A 13,017-nucleotide genomic window follows, 5' to 3' on the forward strand; every position below is an offset into this window, starting at 1 on the left:
TGCAAATTGTGTTAACAATTCAAGTTGCATAAAAAATTGCAAGAAGAAGAAAAAAAAGAAAAAACAAAAAAAAAAGAGAAGAAAAAGGAAAAATAAAACTAAGAACGCCGCATAAATCTTACGGAATGCGCATAAATTTGCATTGACGACCTTGGGGCTTGACGACTTGCCACGTAATCCCCACCCTTCCCCCCTTAAGCCCTTAACGCACACAAACTCGTTTATCATCAGATAACGGCAACTGTTGATAAAAGTACACAGACACACACACACACAGGCAGGGAAGCACACACAAAATGCGTAAAGTGGGGTTTTTAAAGAAAAAGGATATGAAATAAAAAATACCCTGGAAGGAGAACTAAGAATATTAAATAAAAAATAAAACAAATTTATTAATTTTTATAAATATATAGTCTTTTCTTTTTTATTCATGTTATTATTTTTAATGTGTTATTAGTATATGTATGAACTATTATATGTATTAAGTTTTTATTATATTTTCTATTTATCATTTTATTTCATATAAGTACTTTTACTTTTAATTTATTTCTTATTTATTTTCCAAAAATTTCATAAAATCATACTCACCATTCACTAAAAATTAGCATACCCACCAATTCATGTTTTTATTTTATTCATTTTTTTTTTTTAATACAAACCAGTAATTTATTTCCCGGCCAAGTTCAAGTTCAATGTCATTCCGATTTCTGTGCGAATACGCGTGTCTATCTATGTATCTGTATCTGTGCGTGCTTGTATCTGCATGGGTGTGTGCGAGTGCGAATGCCAAAACTCGTTCAATCAAAAGAGCGCCCCTCTCCCCATACACCCCTCTCACCCACTCTCAGTATCCACCACGCACACTTACGCACAGATAGCAGTTTTTGTTTCTTCTTTCTGCAAGTGTATGCGTTTTTTTTTTTGTGCGTTCGCTTCGTCTCTCTCTTCGTATCTCTGTTGTTGTTGTTGTTGCTTTCTCGCACATAAAGCAACAAGTGGATGTGAGTTGCCAACGGCACTCCCTCAGAGCCCCCCTCCATATAGCTCTCGACCCTCAAACCTCCCTCTGGTTATCAACTGGTTTCTGTGACGTCACCGTGTGCGTGGCCTTACGCACGTTTTACGCACATTTTCGTGTTGTTGGTGTTGCTGTTTCTGCTTTCTGGGGGCGCGTCTCATTGAACTTGAAGACGAGAGCCGCCGACAAGTGGTGTGGGGAGAGAGGGCTGCAGAAACAGCTGATTTAAATGCGTGTGACACAAAAAACATGCGTGTGGTGTGCGTGAATGAAGGGGAGTGTGGGCTTTATATTTATTTGTAGACAAGTGGGTTGAAGAAATGGTAAACCTTGGGGTGGGAATAGTAGGTGAAAATTATAATAAAACTTAAAAAAGATATTTCTTTTAAATATAATAGGTTTTATTAATAGATTTTGAGAAACAAGTGACGCTACTTCAAAATTAAAATATTAACGAGGAATATTACGTATACGTAGTATGTTACGTATACGTAGTACGTTAATACGTATACGTAACATTTAGATGAACTTTTTGTGAGTTATAGTAAAAATAATTTATAATTCATATGATTGTTAATTTAAATAATAATTAATATACAATACCTTATTTTAGGCAACCTTAGTAGCATCTTTATTAGGTTGATATTATATTAGTAATTATATTAGTATTAATATTATTATTATTTATGCGAATATTGCAATATATGTTATACTAATATACTTTAATACTACATAGACTACATACATAATATTGTAAAATACCATAGTATATTATTTACAATTCAGAATTATAGTTATATTTTTATAAAATACGTCTATTTTAATCTATTCTTTTCATAATAAAAGTATGAAAAGCTAGAAAAACTAGTATTTTTATAAAAATACTGATTTATTCATACTTTATACTATATGTATATATGTACTATCCTATAAACTATATATAATATATATACTACTATGTATACTATAATACTATCCTATATACTACTTTAATATACATATTGTAATAAACAAGTATTGTATCTTTATCTTTAAATACTGAATACTTTCTTTAAAAAATTTTTAAATAACATTATTTATTTAAAATTAAAACCAGTAACTAAAATATGTAATATTATAACCATTCAAGTGAATTTATTCTAAAGAAACCACCGGACATTTGCCACTTCCCAGACCATAAAATAACAAACATATACCATATTCTCCTACAGATTCCACTTTGCTGGGTTTTTGGTTTCAAGTTCGGTTTTGGGTTTGTCTCTTGGGTTTTATTTATTTTCATTTTTTTGCTCTTTTTTTTTTTCTGCCACTCGCAAAAATTGTTTGGACTTTGATTTCAAGGTCAGCGGCAACGCATTAGCAACGTCTCTTTCTCTTTTTTTTTTTTTTTTTACTGGATTGTCTATGCAATCACTCATTCGCAAAAAAAAAATTTAAGCCGAAATCGAGACTGTCTAATATACATATACATGGGTATATATATACATACAAACACAGGTATATAGCCATATAGCAACAGCCGGAAATCAACGCACCCGACTAAGTGCAACCGCAATTAGACAAAGACAACAAATCTAGAATCTAGAATAGAATATAGACCTTTGGGGCTCTCGATGAGATAATTTTTCAAAATTATTTCTTTTCAGATGGTGTGTGTCTGTTCTTCTTTTATTTTTATTATTTTGATTCTTATTCTCTTCTCGCATTTATTTATTTATTTATACTCGAGTGTGTTAGTTTGTGTGTGTGTTCCCCTGCGTTTTTGCAATTCACAATCCGCAAATGCTTATCGTTTCCCATTCCCATGCCCCTTTGCCCTCGCCCTCACCATCACCATCACCATCACCATCACCCTCACCCTCGCTCTGGGAACACTGGGAAAAAAAGCGTTTGACTAACAAGACCTGAAACCAACACACATAGAAGCTTTAAAGCTGCGTTGCGTGCGTTCTTCTGCATCCTCTTACAGCCTTGTATTTTTTTTTTGCCTTATGTGAGGGTGTGATTGTGTGGGAGTGTGTGTGTGTGAGCGTCCGGGTACATGTGCTTACAGTAAGGGCCATTTAAATAGTTATGGGTTATTAATTACTTAATATTATTGCTTAATTATGGATTTATGTATTATTATATTACATTACAATAATTAAATTTTAAGTGTTTTTAAGTTAAAAAATATAAATATAATTTTTTTAAGTTTTTAGGAAGAATATTCTTGAACATCAAAGTAATATTAAGTATTATGAAAATTATAAAAAAGTATTTTTGGAAAGGTATTTCACTTTTTGTTTTAAATACCTTCAGAAATATAGTTATATTGTCATAAAAAAGGCTTATCTTCTATTCTATTCCCATTTTATTCTATAATATATATAATATATATATTTATTCCCATCCTATTCTATAACTATTCTATTCTTTCCATAACAAATAGTTTCATTTATTTACATTTTTAAGTCAAAAAGCTTTAAACACAAAAATATACCGTTTCTTAAGAGTATAAATAATATTTTAAAGCTCTTAGGCATTATTTTAAAAACAAATATTAAAAAGAAACCTGATATTTCTGATAATTTATTGCAAACTTTTCTAAAAATATGATTGATTTTAAAACAAAAGAGTTTAGCTACAAAATAGTTTTTAAAAATAAACTTTAAAGGCAAGAGTATACCATTTTCAGGCTTTATAATTAGTATCTTAAATGTTTCATCTATTTAAAATGTTAATAATAGAAAACCCCTATTTTTATACCCTCGGGTAATTGTATGTTCGCCTTGGTGTGCTGGTGTGTGCATTATTTCGCACACAGCTTGTGCGGTTCCGCTGTGAATGCGAATATCAAGGTCAACATGTGATGTGTTTCTGCTGCTGTGGCTGCGACTGCTGGTGCCCCGCCTCCACTCTTCCACTCCTAGGCCCCCCGCCGCCCCTTGAAAGTAGTCATCCACAAAAATGAGCTCTAAGAAAATAATTAAATGGCAGGCAGGCGAAAGAAAGACGGCGGCAGCCGCAAAAAAACGCAATTTTTGAAGCGCAGTTGTTAAATTAGAAATGCCATATTTTGAAATAAATTTGTTTTATTTTTTCTCCACCTCCACCTCCCCCTCCCCTCCTCCCCCTGGCTGTTGCTATTTGTCTACCGAGTCTACCAAGTTTCGAGCGGAGGCTTCTCTTGGCCATTAATCAGTTTCTCGAATGCTACTCGAGGAGTCTCAAAAATGGCAAACAGATGATGCGGCATAATTGTTATTAATTTAAAAAAAAAAAATCAAAAATAATATGCAATATGGGAGTGAGTTGAAGCCGGTTTTTGGGATAAAAAGTGTGTTTCTTCACAAAATGCCTCAAGCTTCTAATAATCGATGTTGTCTAATCCATCGCTAAACGGTGATTAGGCTTAGTCGATCTCGATGGAAAATCAAACGGATAACCGTTCCCTGTCATCGGAAAATTCAATAAAATCAAATTACCCCAACAGAACACACACAATTATCGGCGGGAAAAACAATCGATAACGATAATCCATCAGACATCAGCCATCAGGAAGAAAATTATATAAATTTGCACACATTATGCGAAATTGACGAACAAAAACCTAATCACAATGTTGAAGGAGAAGATGAATTCTTCTGAAGCGAAGGAGAATCAGGCTTGGATGGAGATCATCCAATATCCAATATAGCATTCTTAGAGAGCTCTCGACTCTGGAAATTGTATTAAGACATAAATGCGTGTCCCAAGTACCAAGTCCCAAGTCCCAGGCAGTGGAGTCGAGTCTATGTTGTAGACGCTTCTTCTTCAGTTTCTTCCTTACTGGAAGAATACAACAATAAAAAGAGCCGCAAGCGCCACAACACACAAACCAACACACACTTGCAGAAAATTGTTGGAAAAAGGCGGCGATATGCAAACATAATAATTTGCATATTCCGGCGCAGTGTTTTTTGCGATTCTCTGATGGTGGTCAAGCTCAAAAAAGACTAACAAAAAAAAAGAAAAACTCTATAAAAGGGAGTGGTGGCCTCCATAATAGAAATGTTAACCTTTCGGCAGCAATGGCTGGGCAGTCGCACCCAAAATCGACAGAAAAGTGGGCAAGGAGTTTGAAACTCGAGTTATTTCTATTTTTTTTTTTTTTTTTGTTTTATTTTATTTCTTAATAATTATTTGTTAAATAGATGCCATACATGGTTTGGCCCACTAGGTGCTGCCGACTAACTGGCTCTCAAAACTGGCTCTTTCTTCCCAACAAATCTTCCATCTACGATATAGATAAGAATCCAAAGATAACGCCCTGTCGATAAATCCAACTGGCGCCCCAACGAGGCGAAAAAATAAGAAATTTTCTTGCCTTTCTGCTGTTGTTGTTGTTGGTGTGGCATCTTGATTTATCTGTATGCGTAATTGGAAATGGGAACACAGAAAACCTAAAAAGTCAGAGCCATTTATTAAGCTTAATTTATTTTTATTTTTTATTTATTTTTTTTTTTTATTTGGCTACTACCAACGCCCACCTGGAACATGCGATCTGTTTTAACTTTAAGACTTGCCACCTCTCTTTATTTTTTTTTTATACCCTTGCAGAGGGTATTATAATTTTGGTCAAAAGTGTGCAACGCAGTGAAGGAGACATCTCCGACCCTATAAAGTATATATATTCTTGATCAGGATCACCTCCTGAGTTGATATGAGCATGTCCGTCTGTCCGTCTGTCCGTCTGTCCGTCTGTCTGTCCGTCTGTCTGTTTCTACGCGAACTAGTCTCTCAGTTTTAAAGCTATCGTCTTGAAACTTTGCACACACCCTTCTTTCCTTTGCACGCAGTATATAAGTCGGAACGGCCCGGATCGGCCGACTATATCCTATAGCTGCCATATAACTGATTGATCGGAAATGGTATAACTTTGGTGTTTTTAGAGTTAGAGAGTTCAAATTTGACAAGAGAGCTACTTTTGGCAAAACATTACGTCATGCCAAATTTCATAAGGATCGGCTGACTATATCCTATAGCTGCCATATAACTGAACGATCGGAAATGACCCAACTTTCGTGTTTTTGAAGATAGAAAGCTGGAATTTAATACAGATTCTATTTTTGGTCAGTTGACCCAACCTACCAAATTTCATTAGGATCGGCCGACTATATCCCATAGCTGCCATATAACTGAACGATCGGAAATGACCCAACTTTCGTGTTTTTGAAGATAGAAAGCTGGAATTTAATACAGATTCTATTTTTGGTCAGTTGATCCAACCTATCAAATTTCATTAGGATCGGCCGACTATATCCCATAGCTGCCATATAACTGAACGATCGAAAATGGTTTTTGGTAGAAATATCAACTTTCGTATTTTTGAAGATGGAAGTTTGGGACTTTTTTTAGATTTTGTATTGTAATAAATTCGATTATATATTCCTATTCCCATAAGGATCGGCCAACTATATCCGATGTTTGCGATATATATCCGGTTTTAACTGCAAGGGTATATAAACTTCGGCTCCGCCCGAAGTTAGCTTTCCTTTCTTGTTTTTTTTTTTTTTTTTTTTTTTTTTTTTTGGTTGAATGACAGAAAATTTATGTTGTTGACTATTTTGCTGCAAATTACATGCAAGGCTTTTATTTCTTGATTTTTTTCTTTAAAAAAAAAAATGAAGAAAAAAAAAAAGAAACAAAAGTAGGAAGCATTTGGCGAGTTTACTAACTGGGCCGTGGCGTTAGAAATCAAAGCCTTTGGCGTTCATTAGCTTTGGGGGCGTTACACCTCCACCACTCCTCTAGTCCTCCCTTCGTGCCACTGCCACTTTTGCTTCTTCTTCTTCTTCGTTCAATTAAAAGTGTTGCCAATTTGCGACGCCTTTCCCCCTGGCTTGCCCCCTTTTCTTTTTTTTTTTCTTAACCAAGCCTCTACTATACTCCTTTTTTTTTTGCCTTTACTTGTAATCAGGAAATTCGATTTTCTTAATGCCACTGAAGGAGTTTTGGCTGCAAGTAGGAGGGAGGTGGTGGTGTAGTGACCAGACTGGACCCAGGACTAGCCATGCCCCAACCCCCGCCACCCCGATCTGTGACTTCTAATATGCGCGTGAATTTATTAACGCTCATTTTACGTTGTTGTTGCCGTTCGGGGGCGTGTGCAGGCCGATTGCATTTTTTTAAATAAATTCTAGCGCAAACGGCGCGTGACAGGAGAAGCAGAACAAAGAGGGGAAGGGGTGGAGGGAGAAGGTGGGTGGTATCCAGGGGAGGTGTATAGCCAGAACTAGAGATGGGAGAGGGATACTCTTGGGTACATTTTTGCTTCAAAGGAGACTGGAAACCTATTTAAATAAAAGGAGTAACTAAAATATTTTATTTTGTAACTAAAATAAATGGTTATTGTGTGAAATTTAAGTTAAAATCTTAAGGAAAATATCTAAGCGATATATATCGATTACTAATATGCTGGAATACGGTGGATAGCCACTAGAGATGGGAGAGCAATACTTTTGCTTTAATTTTGGCTTAAAATTATAGCATAAAATTACTAAACTAAATAGAGTCACAAAAAATACCTAGCCTTACTGCCCATTTTGTTTGAAATCTTTAAAAGTCTTAGCTATTTCTATCGATTTTTATTAGGATAGTATTACTAGAGATGGGAGATTGAATGAACTTTTCCTTCCAAGCATACCAACAAAGTTAAAGAATTAAAAGAAGTAACTAAAATATTTATTAAAGAAACTAAGAGTATAACTTACAACGTCCAAAATTGTCTAAAAATCAAATAGTATAAGGGTGTTGAATAAGGCAGAGGTGTATACCCAACACTAGAGATGGGAGAGCGACACTGTTGAATAAATTTATGTTTCAAAACATCCTACCGATATTCATCGATTACTAGTGCTTCCCACTCTCCACTCTACCATCTCTAACCCACCGAGGTTATTGCAGTCTTAGGCCAAAACCTCATTAGGCTATAGCGAAATCTATATGCGAAATGGAGGCCGACGCCTTTTCAATTTGCCAGCAATGAAAATTTACAACATGGCTGCATCGCCTTCTGCCTTCTTGCCACCCAGCCTCCCAGCCCCCCTGCTATAGCCACCTTATCCTACGATCTTTCGGGGATATATCGGGCGTTCATTGCATACCCCAAGGCGTGCATGCGCACATAAAAATCGACAGCAATGTTGAAGCGGATCGGAACTGGTTGCAAGTTGCTAGTTGCACGTTGCCAGTTGCCAGTTGCTGCTGCTGCTGCTGTGGCATTGTCATTCGTGGCATGTTCACGCCTTGACGCCCGCAGCCAACTTGCAACAAAAATTAAAAAAAAAAAAACCAGAGAGAGAACTGGACTCCAAATTGAACTCCAACTGAATCGCCCATCGCAACATTGCTCTTTTTTTGCGTTACTGGGCTGTGGCATCTTCAAAAGCGGCATTTGTGGCTGCGTTTCAGAGACTCTGATCGTAAATCTAATAAATGCCTGTTGCAACATCGCGGCGTGGCAACCAGCTCAAGGGGGAAACAGTCTCTACTGGCCAATGGATTGGAAAATGTGCGCTTTTCCTCTGGCCACGATTTCAAAGCCCGATAATATTTGCAAAATTATGACAAAACTTAGCAGTAGATTTTAATATTTTTAGATTTATTTTTAATAGTTTTCTTTATATTTTTCTGATAATTGCAGGTGGTCCTCTCGGCTTGTTCCTCGTACTTCCAGAGCCTGTTCCTGGAGCACCCCGAAAGACATCCAATTGTGATATTGAAGGACGTCCGTTTTGCCGAGCTGCAAACCTTAGTTGAATTCATGTACAAGGGCGAGGTGAACGTGCAATATTGTCAGTTGTCCGCGCTGCTCAAAACAGCCGAATCCCTCAAGGTAAAACCTAAGACTAAGTTAGGTGAATTCTTATTAAGAATTGCTAGAAAAAAAATACTTTAAAAGCTTCTTAAGAAAGTCATGAAATAGAAACCCCAAAAAAGTATGACCCTTTACACTTCTTTGAAAAAATACATTAGAACTTCGCACAAAAAACAAGTGTGGCCATATATTTAGACTGAGGGAAAAACGGTTAAATACCTTGTCACTAAATAAGACCTCTCTCCCTTTAAGGCCTTAGGACATTTTTTTCTTGACAGCAGTTTTCCTTGTACCGAGCGTCTGTGATTTCAATCAGAAGCAGTTGTGGCTTCGACCGCTCCACATCTAGCTCCTCATTTATTTCTGATTTTATTTTTCTTTTTTTGGTTTTTTATTTTTGATTATTTTTCTGAAAACATTCTGATTTTCTTATTGTATTTTTTTATTCATTATTTTTCTTTTATGTCTCTGAGTTGTCAGCGACGGGAAGTCCTGGGCCTTATTTTTTTATTTTTGTTTAAATACCCAAAACTTCATGTGGATTCATGAATTTATTTTATGTTTTTTAATGATTTTATTTTTGACAACACTTGCTATAGGTTATTACGGAACAACTCTTCGGATGGTTTATTTTCTGATTTTTGTTTTTTATTTTAATGATTTTATTTTTGACAACACTTGCTATAGGTTATTACGGAACAACTCTTCGGATGGTTTATTTTCTGATTTTTGTTATAATTTTTTAATTTTAATTTTGTTTGACATTTTGTTTTAATTATTTTTTTTTTTTTTGGACAATAAATACTATAGTTTTGCTTCGAGCACTTCTTCGGTTTTCAACGGCATCTATTTTTCAGAATTCTTATTTTCTCATTTATTTATTATTTTTTAATAATTATTTTTCTGACAATACTTACTAAAGATTGTTCGGCACCGATTTTTTATGTTTTTATTTGCGGAATTTGTTTTATTTTTTATTTATTTTTTTTTTATTGACAAATACTATAGTTTTGCTTTGAGCACTTCTTCTGCTTTCGACGGCATCTATTCTTCAGAATTCTTATTTTTGCATTAATTAATTCTTTTTAATTTTTTTTTTAACAATACTTACTATGGGATTTCTGCATCTGTGTTTTAGGTTGTTTACTACTTACTAAAGATTGTTCGGCACCGATTTTTTATGTTTTTTATTTTCGGACTTTTTCTTATTTTTTAATTATTTTTTTTTTACGCAAATTACTATAGTTTGTACTTTACATTTGCTCTTGTCAAGGCTCCATACGGCATCTATTCTTCAGGATTCTTATTTTCGGAATTTTTTATAATTTTTATTTTTTTTCAACTTTAATGCCCTCTGCAATAAAAAATAATATTATTGAACTTTAACTTAAAAAAAAGGCAAACAAAATCTATAAATACTGTTAAACTAAGGTTCGAAGAGACTAAAGAAGGAAAAATAAGGAAAGTATAAAAAGGTTAAAAAAAAAGAAAACATTAATATTAAATAATAAAAAAAAAAAAATTTTAATATTAAAAAAATTATTTAATAAAAAATGTTAAAAGCCATTTTTAAAATCACTTTTCAGGTCAAAGGCCTCGCCGAGATGACAAACCAGAACACGACGCTGCGCGAGCCGGAGCGGGAACCGGACCGCCTGCGTCCTCAGGGCGGCGGCGGTGGCAGCGGCGGTGGCGTGGCCTCAGCCCACAAGGCGGCCGACAGTCCGGCCACGGCGCTGGACGCCACAGCAGCAACTCAGGCGGCGGCAGCAACGACGTCGGCGGCCACAGCAACTGCCACGGCAACAGCGGCAGCGGCAACATCAACCTCAACCTCAGCCACATCTGCAGCGGGGGCAGGAACAGGTACAGGAACGGGAACAGGAACAGGAGCTACAGCCACATCGGCAGCGGGGAGCAGTAGCAGTACAACCACCACCAGCAGCAGCAGCACCAGCACAACCACATCCTGTGCCACAGCAGCCACATCCACAGCAGGATCAGGAGCCGCTGCTGCCACATCTGCAACATCCGCGGCAGGAACAGCAACAACCGCCGAAGAGGCCACCTCCTCGTCATCCCTGTTGGGCCAGAAACGGGAGGCCAGCGACCACAGCAGTCCCACGCCCGCCAAGCGCTCCTCGCGCCACCAAGACACCTCCTCCGATGACGTCCTGGACACTCACAGAGTCAAGGACCAGGTGCAGCCGGCCGACGAGCTGCTGCAGGAGGAGCTGCTGGCCGGTGGCCGAAACGAGGAGGACGACGATGCGGTGGAAGAGGTGGAGGAGCTGGATGAGAACGAGGATTTTGAGGATGCGCTACGAGAGCAGGAACGGGATCCAGAGCATGAGGATGACGAGGATGAGGAGGACACGCCAATGCCGTTAGATCTCTACCACAGGCCTGCCGTTGAGGCGAAGGTTGCAGGTAAGCGAATTGGAATTTGAGGTTACGACAAGGGCTGGACATGTTCAGACATGCTTGAAGACAGCTTAGACTTGTTCGGACATGCTTGAAGATTGCTCAGACGTGTTAAGACATGTTTGAAAAGCTTTCTGATACATGTTTAGACATGTTTAAATACTGTTTAGTGTTAGGAAATGTTTAAAGGCTGTCTAAACGTGATCTGACATGTGTTAAGTTTGTCGAGACATGTTCAGACACGTTTAGACATGTCTAGACACGTTAAAACTCGTACAGATATTGCATAGACACGTCCAGACCTGAACTAAGTTTTCTTGAGTCTGGATGGGCTTAGTAGCTTGCTGAAGGTTTCTTGCACATCTAGATGGGTCTGTATGAGTCTTTCTCATGTAGTCCCCTCTATCCTCCACCTAGACCAAGATACTTCCTAAAAACACTCTCCCATTGTCCACTCTCCAGGTTCCAACCAGAGCGGCAGCACCACTAGCAACACCAATGCCACCACCACCCGTAACATCAACAACAACAACTCCAGCAGCAACAACAATAACAATAACAGCAACAACAACAACAACACGAGCGGACGCAAAGCTACCTCAGCCAGCAACGGTGGTGCAGCAGTAGAATCCAGCGGTGGATCCGTGGTGGCCGTCGACGATGATGACGAGGACGAGCAGCAGCAGCAGCAGCAACAACAGCAACAGCAGCAGCTGCTCCACCACCATCATCACCACCAGTCTCACCACCATTTGCACCACCGGGCGAGGCGGGACAACGATCGTCTGGCGCAGGAGCAGGATGAGGAGGATATGGACGACGATGTGGTGGTGGTGGGCAGTGCCACAGCCACCGTGGTGGCCAGGGGCATTGCCCAGCGGCTGGCCCACCATCACCAGGGCTTGCGACTGCAGCACTCCGCCCACGTCCACCATCCGCACTCGCATCCCCATGCGCACCACCACCTGGTGGACGAGGACGACGACGAGAGCCTGCCGGTGATCGCCAAGACGGAGATCCTCGACGAGGACTACGACGACGAGATGGATCTGGACGACGACGACGAGGCGGATAACAGCAGCAACGACCTCGGCCTCAACATGAAGATGAGCGGATCCGGGGGCGGTGGCGTGGACCTGTCCACAGGCTCCACCCTGATACCCTCGCCCCTGATCACTCTGCCCTCCTCCTCGACAGCGGCGGCGGCGGCAGCAGCAGCGGCTGCAGCTGCGGCGGCGGCTGCCGTGGAATCGGCTAGATCCACGCCAGCGGGCTCTGGAGCGGGCAACACGGCTGCCGACTTGAGCATCAGCGGCAGGCCATCGTCGAGGAGTTCGAGGGATGGCGGCGGTAACGACGGCCGGGGAGCCACCTCCTCCTCCAGCCTGCTGAGTCCCGGAACGGTGGCCAATCTCCTGCCTGTGCAATCAGTACCATTGGTGGGTTTCTTAGTTAGTTCGTGATTAGTTTAGATTTAGTTTAGATTTTAGATTTTGAGGTTTTTCAAAAAATATTCAAAGAAACGCTTATCCGTGTGTCCGCCAAACCGAATATACCGATATTTAGTTATAAATCAATAGTTTTTAAAGTAAAAACGACTATTTGGGTTAAGATCAAAGAAATTATTCCCAAGAATATTTTAAGAACATATATTCCCAAAATAAGGTTAGGTCCGATTGTCCGCTTGTCAGTGTGACCTTGTGTCTGCCAAACCGAATATAACCTCTTAAAACAA

General features: G+C 38.8%; 1 protein-coding gene across 6 annotated transcripts in view; it reads left to right on the forward strand.

Annotated features, from left to right (window-relative positions):
- The window catches only part of mamo (maternal gene required for meiosis), a 148,276-nt gene that overhangs the window by 99,118 nt on the left and 36,141 nt on the right, over positions 1 to 13,017 (forward strand). For all 6 annotated transcript variants that reach the window (XM_043212896.2, XM_043212898.2, XM_070283130.1 and 3 more), the window contains 3 exons: positions 8,685 to 8,876; positions 10,445 to 11,288; positions 11,745 to 12,721. In XM_043212896.2, the coding sequence (XP_043068831.1) occupies positions 8,685 to 8,876; positions 10,445 to 11,288; positions 11,745 to 12,721 (2,013 nt within the window). The remainder of the gene's footprint in view (positions 1 to 8,684; positions 8,877 to 10,444; positions 11,289 to 11,744; positions 12,722 to 13,017) is intronic.

The sequence above is a fragment of the Drosophila bipectinata genome, chromosome XR, assembly GCF_030179905.1.
Source record: "Drosophila bipectinata strain 14024-0381.07 chromosome XR, DbipHiC1v2, whole genome shotgun sequence".
Taxonomy (NCBI): Eukaryota; Metazoa; Arthropoda; class Insecta; order Diptera; family Drosophilidae; genus Drosophila; species Drosophila bipectinata.